Raw genomic sequence first — 24,685 nt, 5'->3', positions numbered from 1 at the left:
CCGAGAAGCAAGAAAAGCATAGTGACGAACATCACCTGCAGAATAAACACCAAGCCCTCCAAACGCAAATGGTAAGGTGGCAAGTCGCCACTGCCAATCACCAAACCCAGGCCCCGAAGCAGTAACAATACGCTCCATGGAAGATCGAAGAGCTGCATCAAAAGTGCGCTGAGCCACCAAAAGTGCAGAATTATTATTATTATTATTATTATTATTATTATTATTATTATTATTATTATTATTATGTTAGAAATACACATCTAGCTTAAAGATATGAATAATCAATATAAAGATAAATCATCTATGATTGAATATTTTAAATAATGAATTTACTGATAGATCGGACGGCTGAAAACACGCGTAATTTAAGTCTTCTCTTTCTCTTACGTTCATTTTTTTTTAGCCTGAGCTTTTCACTTGTACGCTGCACCCCTCTCTCTCTCTCCTCCATTGAAGCGTACTCTGAATTTTCCATTAAAGCGGCGCCTGAGCTTTTTCTCCTCCATTGAAGCGGCGCCTGAGGTAAAACTTTTTAATCATCGAATATCAATTTCACAATCTAGGGTTTAGCTTCATACTATCGTTAATTTATTTGTCAATTTAGGGTTCATCTAAGTTGAACCATTGATTATAATTACTGAAGTTATAAAACATTATCACGAGTAGTTTTGTTGCTAGTATTCTTGTTTGTGCAATTTTACGTTGTTATTCTTCTGCAAGAAGAGTTTCATGTGTTTTTTTCGAGCCTAATTTGATAATTTAGTCAAATTCAGTTGCTAATGTGTTGCAGGATTTTGTTAATTACTCTTTAATGTTAGTATCAAACTATGAAAATGAACATTTTCTCCTTTGGCCCACGGTGGCTGCCCCTATTTGCCCCGGCTCGGTCGTGTTTGGCTGCTATGGGTTAAGACTTAAGAGTTTATATTGATGGAGTAATGGACATTGTCGATTTTGCACAGACAACTTAACCTTGATTGAATTATGGTTTCGAGCGAGCTATCCTTTTAACAAACATGGTAGTTCTATTTTTAAAAGGGTCCATTATGCTGTTATAGTATTTATAAGTTTTTTTTTTACTAATATGCTTAGTCAAATAATTGTCTTCATTGGACGACTCAAGTCTTTTTACGTCCTTGTTCTAGAGATAACTTTTGCAATAAGGAGATGATCCTACTAATCTAAGATTGCAATACTATTCTAAAATATGATGACTCTGTTATCTTATCGTCTATTTAATCTACAACGTAATCTTTGTGTGGACTGCTGGCAGACCATGTAAATTGAGTACATGGTTATTCTTGTCGATTTTGAAAATCTCATCATCATGCTGGGGAATACAGGGACTGCTTTACCCTTACTACGAGTCTTTTCCATTGGAAATTTTATGGTCAAAATTTTCTAATTTTTTGGTATCTGCTAACCATTTGAGTTTATGTGAGTTGAATATATTTGCTTCTCTTCTTGATGTCTGGGCCAAAATGTTTAACTTTTTTTTTAACTCTTGTTTGTCTTTCCAACTTCTTAATTTTTGAAACAAAGGGTAATGGAAAGGAAGAAAAAAAAGATAGAGAAATTATACGAGTTGAAGACATCTGCTAAATGAACTTGTTTATCATCACGACTTTTCCCTTGTTGTCTTCTACATCTTGTATTTATTCACATATTTATGATGCTATTCTTCTAGGTGATCGTTGGAAATCCTATCTAAGTTGTGCTGCAGTGTTTTCTGAGAACTCTGAGCTAACTGTTGTCCGTAGGACTTTGCAAAATGTCTGCTGGACCTGGACTTGAGCCTCTTGTAGATCGTAAGTGCTCTAAATTTGTGTGTATGCTTTACATTGTAGTTTTAGTTGTCAAACTTGCATTTGAGGATTTGTTTTTGAAAGACGGCAGGGCTATAATTTGTTGAAGTCATTTCTTCTGCAACATTATTGTCTGAAAGCTAGCTAAGTTACCATGGCCTTTGTATGTTAACAACCTTTCTTTTCCCTGCCCTGCAGAGATGATCTCAGTTATTACCAATGATGGACGCAACATAGTGGTGAGTTTGCACAATACTCCAAATAGTAGCTGTATATCCTTTGAGTTGGCCTTTAATACTAAGCATCTTTATCTGATTACTGTGATACATTATGATTCAGGGAATCTTAAAAGGTTTTGACCAGGCAACAAATATTATTCTTGATGAATCACATGAGAGGGTTTTTTTCTACCAAGGTTTGATTTAAATCTCTCCGGGCTCTTTCTCTCTCTTTCCTCCTCTTTGATTTGAGCTTTGTAATGGTAACAAATATTGATGATTAATGTTAGCCGACCCCAAATTATTTTGAGACTAAGGCTTTGTTGTTGTAATGTTTATTCTGAATCAGTTTCAGGGGAAAAGTTTTCTAGATGGAATTTGTGTTCATTAACTGGTTTGATATGAAGGTTGAAAACATAGTATATTAGTTATATTCTTAGTAATACTAAGTCTACTTAATCACTGGATCCTCATGAAGCAGTAATGAGGAATATATGTAGAAAGATGGGGGTCATTATTATGCTAAATGAGCTATGAAGCATTCAGTATCTACGTTTACCATGTTCATTTTGAAGTATTGAATTTCTTTGCAAAATGTTGTCTCCAGAATTGTAAATCATGGAGTATGATAATTTGGCATGTTGATTATGTCCAGGTCTTAATATTGTTCATGCAGAGTGCAGAAAAATTATTGGAGGATTATGTTATTTATCTCTGTAGCCTCATACGAAGTTATTGTTTGAGTTGCACAATTCCGAAGCTTCATAAACTTTTTATGCACTCTTTTCACTGTGTCTGCAACTCTCAATAAGAAGTACTAGTTGCTGCTTGTTTATAATTTTGAGTCTGTTATAAATATTTTTCTCTGTTGTCTAAAATTAGTCTTGTGGTTTCAATCAGTACAAGATGCTTGAATTGAACCCCTTCCCCCTCTGCTCCTCGTTTTTACTGATGTTATGTCACTGGATGATATCTTCTAATCTCTTATAATATAATTGCTTTTATACTAATCCATCATTCATGTGCATTGTTTTAAAATGTTTTCTTAACTACTCATGTGTCATTTGCTGGGTTGCAGGAAGGAGTCCAACAAATTGTATTGGGTTTGTACATCATCAGGGGTGACAACATGTATGATATCTTTTCTTAAAGTTGTTAATCATTAGCAATTTGCTTCTCTGTCTTGTCCCTATGACCCTATGAAATTGCTTTGGTATTATAATAGAGTCTGATGCTACCATTTGCATTGGCAGAAGCATTATTGGTGAGCTAGATGAAGACTTAGATGCTCATATTGAGCTATCGCAAGTGAGGGGCCATCCTCTGAAGCCTGTCATTCACTGATCAGCAGAGTGCTTGTTTCTGTAGGCTGCATGGAAATTATCGATTTCACAGGACTTGTGATAAAGAATATATAAACCTGTTTCAGGAGTGGTAATGAATTGGTATAACATATGAGCTCGATGCAGAAAGAGGGGCATTCTAGAAGACTGGACTTTGATATGAATCAGGGTTTAATTTTTTTTTTTTTTTTTTTTTTATTTTCATCGTCATTAATTTTTCGTTCAGAACGAGTCCAAACTCTCCTAGTAGAAGTGTGATGATTTATCATCTTTGTACCCAAGTAAATTTTTTTTTTCCCATGTAAGGCGTTAAGAGTTTGGATTTGATTACTGAACGCTAGCTGATTCAGCATGAAGTTGAGAGCTTGTTCTTGTTTTCCAGCCTGAACAGTGAGAGCTCTTATGCTTTAGTTCATCTTTCTTTTTGTTATTCCAGAATTATTAGATACAATGAATTAAACAGTACCGATATTAAGCATCAGGCATGGAGAAGCCCCTGCAGAAGTGCAGATAATGGCACCAAGTATGGAGTACGGAGTATAATTTTTTACAAATTATATCTTAGTTTTATCTTCAATTTTATACATAATCCTCCTACATAATTTTTACAAATTAATTTTGTTCAATTTTGAACTAATTATGAAAAGTCAAGCTGTAGCATTGTAAATTTTAACAATGATTTTTTTTTTTTTTTTTTTTTATAAAACGGATTTGAAAAAAGTTGTTTAAAATATGATAGTGCATCAATTTAGTAATAAAAATAAATGATGAAATGTACCATTGTTTTTACACTTTTTTTTAAAAAAAAAATCTTCTTGATTTTTTTTTTCCCTATCCTCTTTAATTTGATCCCTCAAGTACAACTTTTTACTTTGAAAAATCCAAATTCAAGCACAGCCATACAGGAGATGATACACTTTTAAAGTAGGAGAAGGTAATGCATTTATTGGTAAAAATGTAAAATAAAAAGAAACCATCACATATGAGAAATTAATTAACCTATATTAAAAGCGAACATAAGATGACATTTGTCACGATGTTATTAATAATTTTCCCTCCTTTTTGCACTTTCCTTTTTTTTTTTTTTACCAAATTTTAATGACTTCTATTTTATAAGCTACAATAATACTTATTTCTATTTTGACAACATATCTAATCCAATCATACTCAATTAATATTTTTTTTAACATATATTCTATATACTATTAATCTTTTAGTTACAAGTATACAAACATAGATTAAAAATAAGGTATTAAATATATCATTGTCCAAGATATTATAATATTAAGGAGTATCAATTTTTTCCTCCAAGCTCCAACATTAATCATTTGACATTAATCGTTATGCTATGTGATTATTAAAATTAAAATAAAAACCGCTACTACTCACTATAAATACATTTGAAAAAAAGTTGACTATGGAATACTAATTATCTTAAAGTAATATAAATCAACTAAATTTTCATTTAATGCCGGTCAAAGTGTGTCAACAAAAATATAAGGACAAATGTATATTAGTTCGTATACGGGTACTAGCTTTTTTTTTTTCCCTTTTTTTTGAAGACATATACGGGTACTAACCTAAGCTTATATTTTCGTTTTATTATATAAAACCTAATAGCTTCTAAATTTCTATTAATAATTTTTTTTTTTTTTAAATTCAAAACAATAACCCTTTTTTTTTTTTTGAAACACGCTAGAAGTACCCTTAATTAAGATTTGGACAAATTGTCCATTAGTACATACGGAGCAATGGAGGGAGGACAGTGGGATTCCCACACTTGCTCAAAGCCAAACGGTACTAATCTAGCTTCCATCCCTACGAACATGAGACCAACTAACAAAATCAAAATCTTTGCAACAATACATAACATCATCAAGAATAGAGTCAAGATCCGAAAAGTAAGTCACAGCCTTCATGAGACGCTTGATCACAACTTGGCTATCCGATTCAACAATAATCCTCTTCACACCATACCTACGGGCCAGCTTCAAACCAAGCAGAACTGCCTTACATTCAGCAATTTCAGGAGGCCAGCCACCTCTTACTCTTCTCACGCCTGCAAAAATGACCTTACCCCTAACATTTCGAGCCACGGCACCAAGCCCCACCCACCCTTCATCAGAGAGAGATGCATCACAATTTACCTTAATGAAGTCAGCAGGGGGAGGGCTCCAAACCTTGGGGCTTTTGCACTTGCGCACACCACCCACCCCATAGATTTTTGTCATGTATTTGAGGCAGTCTTCAGAGAGTCTTTGAACTCTTTCCTTCACCACAAGATGCGGCACCTCTTTGGCATTGAAAGCCTTGTCATTCCTTCTTCCCCATATATACCACAAAAGATTCACACCTCGCAAGCAAAGTTTAGCATCGAGCTTGGACCATCGCACAAGCATACTCTTGAAGTCCTCATTCGCCTCAACTGGAACAAGAGACTCGCAATTTAGTTCTCTCCAAAGATCACTGACAGCATTGCACGAGAAAAAGGCATGACCTTTAGTCTCACACACATTTGTACACCAGGGGCACGAATCAGAATCAGCATGTGTCTATAACGGAGCAGCTCACGCGTGGGGAGGGAGTTGGTACATGCACGCCAAAGGAAATGCTTCACTTTCGGGATTGTCTCTAGCTTCCATATTGCAGCCCACGCCTCATGAAACCCCTCAAGATTGCAAGATTTCCCCAGTAAGTATGCAGTCTTCACTGAGTACACACCATCGCTTGAGAAAGCCCAAGTGTGTTGATCTTTAGGAGATCTGATGCTAATTGGAATTTGCATAATACAGGCCACATCACGAGCATTGAAATGAGCAGTAAGTAATTCATAGTTCCAGTTACTACATTGTGTGTCAATCAAATCACTTACTAGCTTGAGACCTTCCACCCTCGACGAAAGAATAAACTTCCCATTCTCGTCCGCTACCCACGGGTCTTCATATATATCAATTGAATTTCCATCCCCAACTCTCCAAATTAATCCTTCCTTAACAAGAGCTTTTGCGCTCCAGATGCTACGCCACGCATAGCTGCCATTCAATCCCAAGGAGGCCTCAAGAAAATCCGAGTGAGGGTAGTACTTGCTCTTCATAATTCAGCTCAACAAAGACTCCGGATGAGAAATAAGACGCCAAGCTTGCTTGCCCAATAAAGCATCATTGAATACAGCCATGTCCCTAAACCCGAGCCCACCCAAACATTTAGGTTGGCATAATTTATCCCAACTTAGCCAATGAACTTTCCTTCGAAAGGCAGTGTGACCCCACCAAAATTTTGCTACCATAGCTTGGCGTCAAAACAATAACCTTTACGCATTTGGTATAAATTAAAATTCAAGTTATTTTGTCACAAATATTTTTTTTGGATAAATTGTTAAACTAACAACCATTCTTTATTCCCCTCAAAAATAAAAATAATAAATAAATAAAAACCATTCTTCATAATTTTTGTTGTAAAGTTTAATTATAACCGTGCATGGCACGAGACTTAACCTAGTGTTTATACTAAAAGCTAACTGCAGAACCTAAAACCCCAATTTCTACGGAAATTTGGCTATTTCCGACCCTTTTCCTCTAGTTTCTTTATGTTTTTGTTATAAAAATCAATAAAACTATACTCTTCAAACGTAGTAAGTGCCCCAGTGCCGTTTGGCTATCTTTCATTAATGAAACCCTTTTCTTCTTGTAAAAAAAAAAAAAAAAAAAAAAGGTAGTAAGTGCCCATATGGTGGGCTTTGTTCCAGTTTTGTTTTTGTTTTATGAGTTTAGTATGGTACAAGTTGTTTCATGGGTAAAGATTTGTGCAAAATCGAAAAAGAGGTTAATTTTTCGATTATAATCAGATGAATCAGACGAAAATTTCCTTCCACGACTACAACAGATCGGTAGACCCACTCGTCGAAACAACTATAAATCACAATTGCAATAACGATAGTAGCTCTGCTGAAAGGGTGATTTTATTTTATTATATTTAAATCTCTTTGTAGCTGTCTTATTACTTTTTACATATAAATCAATCTTTATTAAAAAAAAAAAAGTATTTACTAGTATTTTTTTTAGTTGGTAAGAAGAAGGCCTTTACTGGGCCAAAACCTCTCAGAGGTCCTCCTATGGAAGTGGAGGGGAGGGATAAGAAAATTCCCACCCTAAAGTGGTTCTAGTGGGGTTTGATGAGATGCAAGGTTTCCCACTATACCGATCTTTGCTTGGTACTAGCATTTGCTTTTGTCAAATCTGTTTTCAATGAGTATAGTGAATGTAAATGTAAAGAAAAAAAAGTTGCAATATTTATGGAAGACTTGTCCAATACAAATAGAGGCAATTAAGCAAATAGCCATAAAAAAAGTCATTACCCTAGCTTCAACTTCAACACATCCCGCCATTAAAAATAACGGAGTACGTATTACTCTATATGATGTTACAGTTGAAAAATAATACAACTACAGATGTTGCAAGCTCTGAAAAAAAAATATTTCGTACTACAGAGTGTGTAGACTGCAGAAGGAACAAAGGAGGTAGGGTTTATGACTTTATGTAACATTTGAATATTTACAAACTCAAAGTTTTTGCTACACTTTCTTCGAATTGGTTTTTGACATATGAGTACGTATTTATGTAATCCATACGACATATCTATATACTCAGTATTCTTTACTTAAGTACTTGGTTAGGGTGTTCATTCGGTTTTCGGTTTGGATTTAGTCCAAATCTAATCCGATCCGAAATAAATTTCGATTTTTAATTTTCAAATCCAATCAATCCGAATCACTTACCAAATCCAATCCGAATTATAATTCGATTATTTGGATCCAATTCGAAAATTCGAATTAAAATACGTTGATAATTTTTTGGGTCTAATGCGATTATAAAAATAAAATTGCAATAATAGAATTCAATTCTTGAAAGTATAGTAGTACATGATTTATACAAATATTGAAAACATAGGTTTACATGATTAATATTAGGGGCTGTTTGGTTGGGGGTAATCAAGAAAGGGAATCGAAATCAACTGGCCCAATTCAATTTTGTTGATGTTTGTTTAACACTTTTATTCATTCCCTTTACCCTCCCCATTACCCCAAATGCTTCCAACTTCATTCCCCACCCCTCCTAGGTTTTTCCATTCCATTCCCTACCCACCTTCACACCACCACATCACCACCTTCACACCAACCAACACCATCGAAAAACCAGCCCAGACCACCGCCGCCCCTCCCCCGACCACCGCCGATCCTCCCCCAAGCCTCGCCGCCCTCCCCTCCCCCGTAAAAACCACCCCTAGCCTCGCAAAACCCTAGCCCCGATCTCCCTCCCACCACCTGCGAAACCCTAGCCACCCCTTCCATTCCCCTCGCCGCCCACCGATAAACGCGCGCCGCCCAAAACCCCCTCCCCTCGCCGTCCAAAAACCCCTCCCCTACCTCGAAAAACCTCCGAAAACGCTAAGGGAGGGTTTTCGAGGGTGAGATTAGTCGATTTGGGCCCAGCGAATGGTGGGGGAGAGTTTGCGAAGGGCGGCGAGGGGTAGGGGAAGGCCGACGAGGGGTTTCGTGGCTGAGAAAGATGAAAACCATATGCAATTGTGGTGGTGTGGTGGTGGCTGGTGGGATTGATTCCCTTGTTTTAAAAACAAACAATAAAGCAAAAATAGGGTATTTTCATTCCATTCTTCTCCTTTCCCTTTGTTCATTCCTTTCCGATTTCCTCGTGCGAACCAAACGACCTCTTATTATAATCATAATTATAGTTTAACATGATTAATATTGACAAATATTTTTTTTGTAAAACAACTCTTTCATAATTCGGTTATTTCGAATCCGAACAAGGTAAATCCGATCCGAAAATCCAAATTTTCAAAAAAATCAATCCGATCCGATTTAAAGTTTGGATCAGATTCGAATTGATAATTCAGTTTGAATTGGATTGGATTTCGGTTTTTATCCGTACAATGAATACCCCTAATAATTGGTGTCAGAAAAAGTAAGTAAAAATAGGGTGAATAAAACATAGGCATTTCTAAAAGAGGGTTTAAGAACACTCTTTGAAAACCCTGGGAAAACACTTCAATTCAACTTTTGGCTTCTCACTCCTTTAACTTTCTGGCAAAAACCCACGAAAAATCCCAAACACTGAAACAATCTCGTCTTCCTTTCTCTCTCCTACTCGAGAGTGATGGAGGCGACGCAACAGCAACGAAGATTGCGAGTAAATTTCAAGGATCGTGGAATTCTAACCAAAACCCAGAAAAAATCTGGTCTCAAGCGTTCATGGGTTCTTCTCAAACCTCAATTTCAGACCATTTCCGATGTTGTTGCATATCTTCTTCACTCCTTTGACCTGCATCATTCCTGCCCTAATGGCATCGTTCTTTATGTATACTTTCTCTCTACTCTTGCATGTCATTTTTTCCCTTATTTTTTTGATGTTTTTGTGGGTTTTCTCCAATTTTTTATGTTAATTTTGAGTTGGGTATTTTATTAATTTCTTAAAGTTCATGACTTTCGTTCTTTTATCATGTAATTTTCTCAATGTGGTTTGATTTATCAGCTTTTCCCTTCTTGCTTATTGTCAACTACTTCGTATTTCACATTTTAGCTGGACTGAGAATTGAAAAGAATTTTTTTTTTCTCAATTTTTGTACCATTGTAATTTGTTGTTGTGAATTTATACTATACGGCTATACCATTGTATATTCAATTCCCCTTTGATTAGATAATATTTTATTTTATTTATTTATTTATTATATATTGACCACAATTTTTGTGCATTATACGTTCATTGCTGAAAATGACAGAAAGACAATTTTATGTAAGCCTTGTAAAGGAAAATTCAGTAATATCATATTGTAAATCATTATGCACTTTTAATTTTTAACAATTGAAGTTGAAATTATACATGAGTGAAATGTGACTTCATGTTTTGACCTTAATTAAGGTGATTCTTTGAACTTGAGCTTAAATTTTGACGACCATTGGGAATTAGAATCTCCATGGGTAGCATTAATGTCGTTTTGCTAAGCTAGTGATTTGTTTATAAATGAGCCCCATTCTAACATTACAAGACTTGGATGCGGGGTGCACTAAAGTTAAATGAGAAATTGAAGACCAAATGTGATATGATGTTTATATTTGAAGCTCGGAGTTGCGTGTGTAACATGAGTGATATGTTACCATATGATATTTATATGACTATCATTTTTGTTGGGTGGTGGTTATTTTTTCTAATGATATGGGCCAAATACCTATCAAATTATTGGATATGGTAAGAAGGTATTAAAGATATGGTGTTTCTCCTTTCAGCGATGCTTTGTGCTACTTTCCTCATCTTAAAAAGAAGGTAGTTTATAGTGATAGTTAAAGTGCACGTCTGATTATGGAAAGATAGCTTTACTATGTATCTATAATCAATCATCAACTAGTAAAATTGGAGAAAATAAGTGATTTGAAGGGTTATGCTCTTTGGCATTGATGCCAATGGTCGTTAATTTGAAGTAAGCTGAATTTTTGAGGGGGAGTGGAGGTTTTTTTTTTTTTTTTTTTTTTTTTTTTTTTGTGGGTTGGGGGGGGGGGGGGGGGCTGCTCGCTTGGCGCATTGCGCCCGCGTAATGATTTAGATGGGATAATATGGTATGCTGTTATTGGAGTACATATTATGCTTCAAATGCATTTAGTGAAAGGCAAAGCAATAGGGTTTACCTTTCTTGGTGGCATGGATTACAGTCACGATTGGGGACATGCCTTCTGTTGTTAATTTCAGGATTGATCTTTCGTTTTCAGCTTTCATTTTTTTGTCGTATCTGCCTAAGATTTTCTGATTTCTCTTTTGAAAGTTTTTATTTTTTCTCTTTAGAATGTTATTATATTTCTTCTTTTTTTAAATGTTCAGATTAAACTCTCTTGACCATGTTTATTTTTGACTTTATAAAATGAAATGGATTAAAAAAAAAAAAAAGAGCCCAAAAAATTTCTGCTCATGGAAATTGTACAGCCCTGCCATTGCATGTGATGATTTCCAATTATGTTAATTGCGGGAGTAAATAATTTGTAAAGCTGTTACTGGGCTCTGTTTTTGTCTTATGAGTGTCAATGTGCACATGTCTGTTATGTTTTACCTGGAATATTGCACTGATCAGTTTAATTGCTTGTAGATGGATGGCTTTGCTCTTCCACCGTTTGAGTCGACTACCATTTTGAAGGATAAAGACGTAATAAGGTTAGTTTCACAATACTTCTGTTGCCTTGTATCTTTTCATGTTAGCATGAGAGTGTAGATTGAGGTCACTTCTTTTCCCTCTTCTTTATGTAACTGTTGCATCTGAAACATGTAAATGATTGTTCCTGAATCAGTGTGAAAAGGCTAGGGTCGGGCATGTCTGGCACGATGAAGGCTATTGAAGAGGCCAGGCCTTTCATTGAAGATGAAATAGTATTGAGGCAACCGTTACCTTCTGCTGTCAGGCTTTTGGCAAATGAGGAATTTGATAAAGAGACTGGAGGCTACCTAAGCGAACTTGATAAGGATGAAGATGAAGCAGAGGAGCCTGTGCAAATTGCTCGAGATGGAGATGTAGCTTCCAAAAAGAGAAAAGCATCCAGCAGTATTGAGAACTCTAAGTATGGTTTCTTTTGTTCCTATACAATATTGTCTTTCTATCCATCAACTTTTACTTTCAATTCTATGATTTTCTCCCTTTATTCCTCTCTATTACAAACCATGTCAGTCTGTTGGGAGTCAGTGCTGTACAGATTTGATTCTCATTCCTGAAGTGGATACTGGTAGCTAATATCATGACCTGCTGGTTCTTTTGGATATTTTGTCATATGAACTTCTGTGATTGGTATTAATTCTTGTAAAGGGGGACGCTGGAATATTGATAGAGGTAAATTGGTGGTTAATGAAAAGTAGCCTAAGATAAGAAATAGTTTTATACTTGGAAGTGCATTTTAATATCACATGTATATAACTATCTGTTTATGTGCTAATTATCTGTCCAAAAATGGAGTCAAACCGACACAATATGTAATTTGTTCATGATTTGTCAAGCATAATTTGATATGCATTTAAGAGAACTGTAATGTCACCTTTAAATCAATGTTTATACTTATGTAGTAACATGGACTCATGTAAACAAACTTGCAAGCCTTTTGTGGAAATTGCTGTCTTGTTATATAGATTCATTAGTTTGTTGGAGACAAAATATACTTTCTTAAAAAAAGAATGCCGTTTTGGATGTACTGTTTTCCACTGAATTTTACTTGGTAATTACGTATGGGTGTTTCTTGCCTGGTCCTGGTATACATACTGGTCTACTGCTTAACTTTGTGTGATGTGCTTTAAAAATTTCATGTATCGATGCACATCTCTTTCCTTTTTCTTCCCCCACTTTTTATATTTCTCTCTCTTTTACTATAGATTGTCTTATAGTAAATTCTATTATAATTCATGAAATACTTCTGTGCTATTGCATTACAGGAAAAAAAGACAGCGCCAGGTAACACCCAAACGTGTTGAGAAGAAGGTTGTTGATCAGCTTACCAAAACATTACAGAAGAAAAGAAAACTTGCTAATGGGAGTAAGCATGATGGAACCGTAGATTGTGCCAAAAATTCGGATCAAATATCCAAGTCTGATGGAACTGTTAAATGCGCCCAAAATTCTGATCCAATACCTAAGTCTATGTACGTTTTGTTATCTTGCATCTATTAGTTTGCTTCTTCCATATGTTGTTGTTAGAAGTATCATAAGGGTCGTGCTGGATTTGTAGTTGGGTGGAAAGGGTATTATTTCCTAGGAAGTAGGAATGAGTTGCTTATGCTAATTTATGGGACTGATTCCACTTTTGTTATGCATCGCTCTGCTGTAGATACCTTGGGTTTTCTTTCTTAGTTTTGAAACTGATTGGCTTGCTCTGTTGAGCTTAAGAATAATTGTTGTTTTATTTATTCTGCTAAATGTAGTAAAACTCATCTTTAAATGAATTGTATATAGTGAATATGCTAAATATCATTGATAGCTCCTGTTTAAGCATTCTGGTTAGCTTTCATTCTTTTGACTTCTATTTGGAGCGACAGCCATTCAGAGGAGTGTATATCATCTATTGTATATTTCATCTATTGTATATTTCATTAAGATTTGTCTCATTCAGAGGACCTTCTGTTTTACTGTATATTCTTTACATAGTAGCTAACTTTCAGTTTTACCTTGGTATACTATTGTAAACCATAGAAATTCAAACCTGCAATACATAATTAAAGAGGTAGAAAAATATAAGGGAACAATTATTTCATTGATAATTTGTGGGTTACAACTCTCGTAGCTCTCTTGATTCCTCTCTCCATCTGAGTCTCATTAAAACCTAGATTTGACCCTCTTTATATAAAGAGTCGTAGAGTAGTTTACAAGATTAGAACCATATATTGTACAAGATCCTGAAGATAGATATCTTATATATTTTGATATTATCTCCTTATTTACATAAATCTGACACCTAATAATTAACAAAATTTCGGTGTCAACAACTATATTTCTGTATTAGTATTTAGTCGTTTAAAATTTTGCTATTGTAGCATTTTTTAATGGACATCTTGGTTTTATTGGGGCAGTGTGCTTGAAGAGAAAAAGGAAGAGACTGTACAAGCGTCTGGTGTGCCTAATGAAGCTAAAAAGGTAGCCTAGAACTGAATAAATATGCTTGAACGCTTGTCTATTATCCTTCTGTAACTAATGAATAACACAAAAAAAATCCCTTGGTATTCTTTAAACTAAGGTTCTAACTTTCTGTAAGGAAATCGAATCTCCTTCTTAATTATATCTATTCGTCTAGAATTCCTTTACTAGATTGAATTTTGATATGCAATGTATTTGTGTTAAGTTTTGAGTCTTTGGACTGGAATTGATTTTCACTCAGTGTAGGCTTTCTTGTATGCTGTTTGATTCCTTGATGTTTGCGATTTTCAAATTCGTCTTGGATGAAGATTTAATAATCTAGTCTATTTTTTTATGCGTGCAAATTCTTTTGACATTGTTGGTTGCCTTTATTTGTATTATGTCCCCATGATTGTGTCCCTTAAACAAATTGGAAGACATTATTTTTTTGGTTTGTAGTGGTTGTACTATGTATCTGATAATAGGAAAGGTTAGTGTGGATCATGGTTTATAAAATCCCAATTCGATCCTACGATTCTACGATCCAAAATTGTGAGATATATCTGGATTGTAGGTAGGATTGTAAGATCTTACTTGAATTAAAATAATGAGGGGTAGGATCTTACTATGATCCTACGATTTTATGATCCTACATGTAAGTAAATTTGAGAAATTTATATTCTTACACATTTTTTTTAATACAGTATTCTGCATTTCATAAGCACATTTGTTATTCAATCATAGTTACTAAATAAACGCAATTCAGCAAAGAAATCTGTAATTTTGTCAATTGATTACATGTACATTAATAATAGTTAAAAAGTCGTTTTGACGATGTTGAACATTATGTATCATTTAATTATTGCAGTTAAGTTAATATCTAACTTGATGAAGCAAAGTTATTGATTTTAGTATTAAAATTAGTTGAAATACTTAAATTCAAGTCAAAATGTAGCATAATGTATACATTTTTGCTTGTAACGATCCTGCGATCTGATTCTATCGATCCTAGTTAGGATCCTGATTCTAATAACCTTGGTTTAAATCAATTGATAACATGCTTATGCTTCTGTATGGTATATATTCAATATTCTATTCCATTTGTTGTCATCCCATGATTTCTACCAATCTCTTGTTAGCTGCTGAGGGTTTGTCAGATATCCTATCCTTTTTTGTTATAATTATTTGTTATTGTAGGGGTCTGTCCTATCATGGAGATCAATTTTCACATGGATGTTACGCAACAGGTTTTAATTTTTTTATTATTCATATTTGAAATAAGACTTTTGTCCCCTTCTTTTCAGGTATCCAGAGGCACTCGCCGTAAGAGGTTGCAGAGGCAGTGGAGAAAATTACACCCTGACAAAGCTAATGTCGATGAGGTATGATATCAATTGGGACAGATCCACCTGTGAGTTCTACTGCTAGGAGTGGGAAGTACATCCCTTATTGCTAGAAATTAAGCTATTTACTTAGGTTTACATATACTATAGCCTTTAAACCCTAGTGATGCATGTAGCTAAAAAAATGAAATATAAGAAAACTATAAAAATATATGAAAATACAAATTATGCTAGCCTTTCTCGATTTGGTATTAGTATGTGGCACATGGATCTTGTGAAGCATATTTTGAGATTGTTTCAATGGTATGAAGACTATAAAATATGATAATACAAGTGGTATATCAAGAGCAACTTGTTTTAATACCCTTTTTTTGTGTTCTGTTATGTGCTGCAGATATGTAGTATTAGAATGTCTAGTGAAAGGTGGGTGAGTGTAACTGTGTAAGTAAAAGATGGATATAGTAAGATTGAGCAAAGAATTGGGGGGTGTAAGAAAAAAGTAGAAAAAGTAAGAGGGAGAGAGTGGAAAGGTGCTAATAATTTGGGGTAAGAGGGGTAAGATAGTGAAGTTCGTTTGCCACAAATGAGATGAACTAGAAGTGTATACTAATAGAGGTATCACTTTATATCTTGATGAATTTAGTTGTTGATTTTAATCAAATTAAGGTTGGATTATGTCAATAAAAAACCTACTCTAATTTACAAGAAGGACCGAAATAAAATATACTGCCTTTGTTACCATAGAGACGTAATCTAGAAAATTTGAAAAAAATGAGTAGGTGTAAGAACAAGGTGGACGTTGGTGTTAAAAAAAAAGGCAGATAAAGTAAGCAATGTAGAGAGAGTGAAAAGGTGTAATATTTCAAGGCAATAAGGTATATAGTAGAGGGGGTTAAAAATAAAATAAAGTAGAGTTGAGTAGAACAAAACAAATGTACCTAAGCAGAGGTAATGAGTAGGAAAAAAAAAGATGAGGTAATATATATGGTGAATGGGGTTTTAAAAAAAAGTTTTAGTAATTATACTGCTACCCTTTTTTTTTTTTTTTTTTTTTTGACCCCTTAGAGATTTTGTCCTTGTGGGTAATACCTAGGACTGCTTCTATGTACTCTCTCCCGTTCTTTCTTTGGCAGGTGCAGAGGGAAATGTTTTGCAATTTTTTTTTGGGAGGGTAGAGATATATTTGTTATTTTTTAATGGGGAGTAGAGAGATATACTTTGCATTTTTTTGTTATTTAAGAAGATATATTATGAATTTAATAATAGGAGATACAAAAGGAAGATTCCGAGCAAGGGAAACAAATAGAAACGGATGTAAGGAAATTGGAGTATAACTGTATTACATAGTTCCCTATATGTCACTTTATTTCTATTTATATTTGCTAATTTTCATTAATTAAATTGTTTGGCTGGAATTATCATATAGTTCCTGTGTGTATTGTAAAGTCTCCCTTTACTTCTGTGTTGTGGCATCAGGGTGAGAAGCAATTGCAGGCAAAAGATTTAAATAAAGATTCAGGATCTAAAAAAGATGCAAGTACAAACATCAAACAGCTAGCTGAGGAAGATAGTGACGCAGATGGTGATCTTGTCCCTGTAGAGATTCGGCCCGGACACATACGCTTCACTCCTACTGGGAAAGGTCCGGCTACCATTATCCTTGCTTTATAGAAATAGTTTCTTATCAGCAACAAGAATTTGATATCCACAATCATTAAAGCATGGTGCATGCTACAAGAAATAAGATAAATACTGGATAAATTAAGTGGATTATTCTTCCAACTCAATCCATCCAATGCAACATGAACTTGGGGACCTAGCATCTTCTGTCCTTGGCCATTCATTCTCAGTCCTCCTTGGTCGTCTAAGACTTGTTTCTATATCTTTATCATTCCATTTCCGAACTGTTCCTCATCTTGATGTTAATGATGTGTCTGAAGCAGCAAGGTTGTTTTTCTTCATCTTATCCTTCACAGCTGCCACCTGTCACTCTACACTACTGCTAATATTATCATTGTGGATTCTATCTTCTCTAAATCTACCACACGTCCGTCTCAACATTCACATCTCAGCCGCATTTGTCTTCCAAACTTGATTTGCTTGACAACCCAGTTCTGAATTTATAGCATAGTTGTCTAAACAACAGTACCACAATACTCACTTCACCTTTAGGGGCACTTTCCAAATCACTCAGTATTCTAGATGATCCTCTCTATTTGAGCCAGTTGTATACATCATATGTTATGAAGTAGGATGCTCCTTTAAAAATTTCTTTTCTGATTATATATGTTAGGATGCAGGATTGAAATTATGAGATTATAGAAATATTTCACCAAACTAATAAAAGGTGTTGCTAAATTTGTTGTAGACAATGTGCAAGTTTAGATCCCAAAGATGCATTGCAAGTTGCCTTCATTAATATGAAATATCATCAATTCCTGCTTCTCAGTTTTGAAATGCTCTCCTGGAAACTCAGTTGAAACTGTTTTTTAGATTTCAAATCTCAACCCTTAGGTGTTCTATTATTTTGGACCTCTATACTGTTGAAGATGTAATTTTTAGTTGATAACCACCAATCTTCCTTTTCTTAGTGAAAATGGCAATCAACTATGATTTCTGTGCTATGTGGTAGGCCTTATACCTTGAGATTTCAATGTTCATATGTATTGGTGAGTAGGCTTATTCATAGATCCTCCTTATTAAACAACATATTATTTTGTTCTTATGCTCATTGGCTCACGAACGAGAATATAATGATTGTGGGCCAAAACAATTATTACCCATAACATACTACGATATTAAATTTTCCTAAAAAAATCCCATGTAGTAGTGCTCCCACATTAATTTTGTTCTTATGTCTTGTATATCAATTTGGAAGGAAAGAGGAAAAAATTACTTAAGAAGTTGGCCTTTCCATTGTAGTCAGTTTCATCTGGAATAAAGTCCCATATAAATGACAAATTCTATAGTACATTTCTGTAAAAGATGGTCTGGAAAAGAATCTTTATAATTCTTTTATCATATGGGGAGGAAGGATATAGATATATAGTATAACTAAAATAGTAGTAACAAATCCCCCCCCCCTCTCTCGTCTCTATGTTTAGTGGCCCTTCTGATTGGGTTTTTTATGATTTACTGTCTTTGTGTAAATGGGTTGACCGACTCAAGAAACTGATTTACACGTGATGGAAACCTTCCCAAATGGCTCAATCTATTATATAATAACTTTGTGTCTCTTAATTTTAAATTTGTGGGTACAACCTGTTTAGTAGTGGCGGTGATTCAAGCATGGATCTTTAATTTGAAGTACAAAATCTGTATGGTACCAACTCTCCCATTTGAGGGGGGTGGGGTGATGGGGTGCTTTGAAATTAGTTTGTCTTTTTTCCCTTTCATGTATCATGGATATATCAATCTGTTTTCATGTATCATGGATATTCTTTGCCATTCATGAAACACTTTAAAATGTGTTGTTTCGTGCCTGTGGTCGATGATTTTGGGGAACCTCAACACTAACTTGACCCGTTTTATAAAAATTGTCGTGTTGTCCTGTTTAAATGTGTCGGAAACACTCGACTCTTGCCTGCCTTTCCATGTCCGGTTCATTTTGTATAGTGTAGTTATTTTATAAATTGTTAGCTTCTTTCAAAAGATTTATCATCAATTCCAAAACTAATTTGTTAATTTTTTTTGGAGGTTTGAGTCGTGTTGGTTACGTGTTGGGAATCTCTACCCCTACCAGAAGTCCCGAACCTTTCTTGTTTAATTCATTGTGTCTTCTTGTGTTGACTCCTTTATTTAAAGGGGCTGTAAATCCTTGACACCAACCTGTTTCCGCTGTGTCTATTTTGTGTCATATTGCTGTGTTGTTTCAGCTTTCGTCAACTCTAGAAGGGTTAGAACCTCTGTATTCATAGTATGTGTGTGTATGTTTTTTTTTTTTTAAATAAATTTATCATAGGGTCAATTTATGTGCAATGTATAAAAAGGCTCAAGGTGCAGCAAGATGATAAGGTTTTCCTTGCGCTGTAGATCCCTTGAAGTATGGTGGACTTAATAAAAGTTGAAATATATCTGAATAAAGAAGTTGTGCACCTCACTGAAATCGCCTTGCCTAGACCGAAAAAGGCGCAAGGCCCCTATGTCAGAATGTCACCTTGCGCCTCAACACTCAGAGACACCTTTTTATACAACCAATCTTGTACCCCTACCTATACCCACATGGCCACATATAGGCAGTAGCTTTTTGATTTGTGACCAGTTTTGGTTAATGTTTGTTGATGTCTTGCTTGGTATTATGGTAATGTATGCCTTTTCTGCATTTCCTTTATGGTGATAATTTCCAGCTTACAAAAATATCCTTTGGTTGCAGCAACTGATGCTCAAAAACTTCAAGAAGAAAATGGGGGGGATGTTCCATCAGTCCAAAAAAGTTCTTGGGAAGATGACTCTGCCCAGAAGAATGTTTGGGATGTAAACAATAAAGTAGTGAAGGTATGGTGTGCTACTGATTTCTATTTACCTGATTTCCAATCTCGTGTCGTTGCATGTATTTATTCCAAATCATCTATTTGTTTTGGAAGTGATAGTTACTCGTGTGTGTGTGAGCGCACGCGTGCGTGTTTGCGTGAAAACGTAAATTTTGTGACTGTTGTATGCAAGTGGAAAATTTGAGGGCTTGATTTTCTAAGTGATACATTATCAGCCGTGTGGTGGTGAGCACCAAATGAGTGGATAAACCTTAGCATTTATTTCAATACCAAATTTTACTCTGCCTTAACATGGTGGTTTGCCAAATTGGCCAAGGATTTTCATCTGCTGCTTAACCAACCTACATAGGCCTTGTTTGTTTCACCAAATAATAATAGTTTCAGGAAAACTAAGCTCAGGTAAGGGACGCCAAATTCAATTACAACAAAAGACAAGTTTAGATTGGGTCTAGAAGTTCAATTGAGTTCAGATAAGGTATAATAACTTTAAAAAGGTTTAAAGGGATGCTTAGAAAAAAGATCCAAGCCTATGCTAATTACCACTCTGTTCTTGGCATTTAAGCCCCGTTCACTTCACTTTATTTTTGCTGAGCTGAAATTATTTTTAGTGAACTGAAATTATTTTTGCTGATCTGAATTTTTTTGTAAGTGAACTGAAATACGGCTTAAATGCCAAGCAATTATTTTTAGTGAACTGAAATTATTTTTGCTTTAAGGCATGATATAAGCGGTCTGTTTTCATGAATACGGCCACAGTTAAGTTGTTAACTGTCCAACAGGTCTCAAGACATTGTATTTTACCCCCTTTCTCCTCCTCTTTCAGTTTATCTGCTTTTATCATACATTATTATCTTGTATGGTTTTTATGATGATAATTTATAAGTCAGTATTAGTTTCTTGCAGAGTTTATATAATTTATATCGCATCACAGCTTCTGTGCTTCCCACTATTGCTTTTGGTGTAATATTTTGATAGTATGAAAAAGGTGTTTATAAATTGCTATCCCCTTTCTCTCTGTCAAAATTGTATTTTACAACATAGCGTCAAATACAGGAACCATATTCCTGGAACGGAATCACAAACAAAAGGAAAGGTCAGAAATGGGGCAGAGAGAACCAGCCAAACTCCAGGAAGGAATACAGAGATTATAATGGCCATTCTTCTAGTTCAAGAGCTAACAGAAACCAACGAACCTCCTCCTGGAAGGAACCAAGAGATCGTAATTCATGGGCTTCTAGAAAACAGCGGGCCAATGATTCGTCTACAAATTTTGAGAAGCTCGTTCCTCTAACTGATTTGCCTGAGGTTTGTTTGTTTATTATTAAATATTTTTTCCCATATTTATCTGGTATCTTTGGATATCACTATATAGATGCCAATTCTGAAGTTGCTTCCTTTACCAAGAAAACACAGAGCTCCTGCATCCTTATATCGAACTTATAGCATAAATTTCCTTCCACAACTATGAACATTGACAGAAATTGTACAAGGGTTATAATTTTTTACCAGTTGTCGGCTTATCATCCAATATAAACCTGGATTACAAATTAATGTTGTGTATTGTTCATTTTAACTTCAAATATAATATGGGAGAGGTAATGATCATAACATTCATAAGTCTGACAAATTGCATAAGGGTAATGTCAACTGAACTGTTTTTTTTTTTTTTTTTTTTTTCCTTATTGGAAACAAAACTGGCTCTTATATTTCTTGCTTATAGACCTGTTAATTTGTTGTTTGCTTCTCTACTTCCGTTTATTTCTACATTGAGAAAATTAATTTTCAACATTACTATTAAACTGCCCTGTTGACTTGGTTCAGTGAGTATTGTTACGATGTAGAACAAGAGCGATAGTTAAGGATTATGACATTCATTTTGAAAAGGCTGAAATTGATATGGGATTAAGCAATACATACTTGTTCTGTCTTTTGTTTTTTGAGTTGTATTGCTTTCAATATATACTTGTTCTGTCTTCTGTTTTTTGAGTTGTATTACGTGTATTTCTTTTACATGGCAGATCGGCGACGTCCTTGCATATCGTTTATTGGAACTGTCATCAACTTGGTGCCCTGAGCTGACATCTTTTCGGGTAGGAATCCATTTATTTTCTAGCAAATCCCTAGTACTTGTTCATGGCATTTTTCTGGTGAGTGCAATTGATTTCTGATGTATCATTCTCTTTTTTAGGTAGGAAGAATTACATGTTTTGATAAAGAGTCAAATAAAATCATTATGGTTCCAGAACCCGAATACCCACTTAATCTTAAGAAGATGGAAGGTGGTGATCACGATGATGACGATGACTCTGCACAACCTCCACAACCTTCCCTCTATAATGAAGATGGATCCTTAGAGGTATGAATGCTGTAAAATATAAGTTATTTTTTAAAATTTCCTCCAAGGTTTCAGAGCAGTGTTTCCTTTACTGGAATGTCATATCCATAGGAACTTGGTATCAAAGCTGTGCCATCCCCTCACCCCCTTCACCTCAGTTGGCTTTCTTGTTGTGTGCACTTTGTGGTTGGGATTGGCATCATTTGCAGATCTTGCATGAGCACATGAGATGGTCCAAGACTATGTGAAGTTTGTTTATGATTCTCTGTCCATCCTGTCTAAAACTCTAAATGTTCCTAGTGGATTTTTGACAGAGTTCAGACTTTTTTTCAAGTCACTATATATATTTTTGTGAAAGTCGATGTCAGTATTTCAAAATAAAAGATCTTTTACCTCAACTTCATAATATAAGGTCTCCTTGCTTTTTGAGTTTGAACTTTAACCTTTAATTTTCATGGTAACTTTACCTCCAATCCTAAATGTTCTTCCCATTTTGATTGTGCACATTTGCTGATGCAATATTTTGACTTAATTTTTTCAGTTCCTTTTTGATAAAAAAAATATAACAGTTTAATTTTCATTGAGACGAATCAAATAAGACCCAACATGACTGTTATGTTTTGTATTTTGAGAATAATTAAGAAGATTCCCTCATCTTATAAATAATTTACCAATACTCCAAATGGGAAGAACAAAAAGAATCAGAGGGAGTAGGAAAATACCAGCCTGTAGCATACTCTACTATATTAGCAGATTGGACCAGCACGTAGCAAAAGGCAAATTTTGTTCAAGTATCCAACAACTGGCAGATATTATTATTTATTGTCTAAATTCTCTGAATGATGATGTGAATTAGTGGTATTTTGAGAGGTGATTGAGTCATTGAAATTGTAAATCACGGAGAATGTCTACTCTTAACCAAATTTCCCTTGCAAACTGGCTAGAAAACCTAAAAATAAAAAAACTTGTGTAATGGATGAACGTAATTTGCATTATTTTCTGGCCAAGTGAGTTTCTGGAATTTCATTTTCTTTTATTCATGAACCTGTTACGATTTCTAGGATTTCACTAGGGTTTATTCACCAACCACCAGTACTGAAAAAAGAAAGAAATTGATTTCTATTCCATCTTGTTCATTTTCTTAGTTCTATAATTGAATATTTTTCTGCCATGACAGATTTCACTAAAGTTGCTACTAAACGATCCTTGGACTTGAGACTATTTTAGTCTCATCCTTGATATTCCATACTAGCCACACTGTATCATTAGTGTATTGTATATGTGGATACCTTATCTTGCAATTATCTGCTTTCTTTCTAACAGAATATGCTTCTTTTTTTTTTTTTCTCTTTTGCAGATAGATTTCCCTTCTCTTGTTGATGTACGTATTCTAAAGCGTGGTGACCCTAGTCAATCAAAAGCAGTCTCAGCAGTTGCTAATGGTACCTCTGCCCCTTCGGGACCTTCGGGATGGAGCAAGGGAAACAATATAGATGGTAATAGTAATGGTGCATCAGATGTTGGCAATCAAGAACTTGGTACACCTGATGCTTCTGGTATGATTACACTTTTTGATTATTTGGTTTATGGTATTCTCGATTATTAGGTTTGTGAAAGTTGTGTATAAAAACTACCATTGTAATTGATGGCATGTTATCTTACCTTTGTCTGCTCAGGAGTGAGCGAGAGCAACAAAAAAGATGGAAGTAATGGTGCATTAGATACTGGTAATCAAGAACTACAGACACCTGCTGCTACTCCTGGTATTGTAACTTTTGGATTGTTTAGTTTATGATTTTGTGTATAGGATCATAAAAATAAAGTAATCTGTATGAAAATCATTGTAATTGATTGCATGATTTTGTCCAACAGCAAACGGGAAAAAAGATGTGTGGGAAGAGATAAGTGATGCCTTGTCAGCAAAGAAATCACAGCTTTCTCAAGAGGATAGATGGAACAAGAAAGAGCCTTCAGCTAAACGGTCATGGTCATACAGAACTTTAAGAGGGAGTGCTCTTGGCCCTACTATGGCGAGGTTAAGGGCACAAAATGGTGTATGAAGTATGAACCATGAATAGGTGACCATGATATTTTGGTACATAGCCTCGAAGTGTGAGCCTTGATCCTCTAATTACTTGCCACATTATCGTGGTTATTTTTCTGGCGTGTTTAAATGTATAGCCTCTTTGCACTGGTCTATTGTTCAGTGCAATGATCTTTTGTGGCCTTTTTAACTAAATGGTTTCATGCTACAAATTTTCGAGGTTATTATGTTCACCTTAATGTAATCTACAATCAATCAATGATATGTACAGCTAATAGACCTTAATATATGAATTTCTGCCCTGCACTGTTTGATTGAAGCATATTTTTAAAACAAAATGCAATTTTTGTTTTACTTTTGCCAGGAAAAATTATTCGATGTATACTTATTGAAGGTGATAATTTGAAGCTAAATTACAAATTCTGGAAAATTCAAAGTAATGTTGCCAACTTTGGCATTG

The 24,685-nt window shown here is 34.9% G+C and overlaps 2 protein-coding genes across 2 annotated transcripts; both read left to right on the top strand.

Annotated features, from left to right (window-relative positions):
- Window positions 1-366: 366 nt before the first annotated feature.
- LOC110712526 (sm-like protein LSM8) lies at window positions 367-3,847 on the top strand. Its single transcript, XM_021890992.1, is given in 7 exon segments — window positions 367-522; window positions 1,688-1,808; window positions 2,004-2,044; window positions 2,145-2,207; window positions 2,209-2,220; window positions 3,102-3,154; window positions 3,277-3,847. Coding segments are annotated over 6 exon segments (297 nt in total). The 5' UTR covers window positions 367-522; window positions 1,688-1,771; the 3' UTR covers window positions 3,368-3,847.
- Window positions 3,848-9,413: 5,566 nt separating this feature from the next.
- On the top strand, window positions 9,414-24,544 carry LOC110712364 (coilin-like). Its single transcript, XM_021890814.1, has 14 exons — window positions 9,414-9,740; window positions 11,515-11,579; window positions 11,714-11,980; window positions 12,840-13,046; window positions 13,971-14,034; window positions 15,318-15,395; window positions 16,833-16,998; window positions 19,729-19,850; window positions 20,900-21,151; window positions 21,865-21,936; window positions 22,035-22,202; window positions 23,539-23,737; window positions 23,858-23,944; window positions 24,054-24,544. Exons 1-14 carry the CDS (start codon window positions 9,540-9,542, stop codon window positions 24,239-24,241), a joined length of 2,136 nt encoding a protein of 711 aa, XP_021746506.1. The 5' UTR covers window positions 9,414-9,539; the 3' UTR covers window positions 24,242-24,544.
- Window positions 24,545-24,685: the final 141 nt, after the last annotated feature.

The sequence above is a fragment of the Chenopodium quinoa genome, unplaced genomic scaffold (assembly GCF_001683475.1).
Source record: "Chenopodium quinoa cultivar QQ74 unplaced genomic scaffold, ASM168347v1, whole genome shotgun sequence".
Lineage (NCBI taxonomy): Eukaryota > Viridiplantae > Streptophyta > Magnoliopsida > Caryophyllales > Amaranthaceae > Chenopodium > Chenopodium quinoa.
The sequence above is the reverse complement of the archived record's forward strand: the minus strand, read 5'-3'. Positions and strand labels throughout refer to the sequence as shown.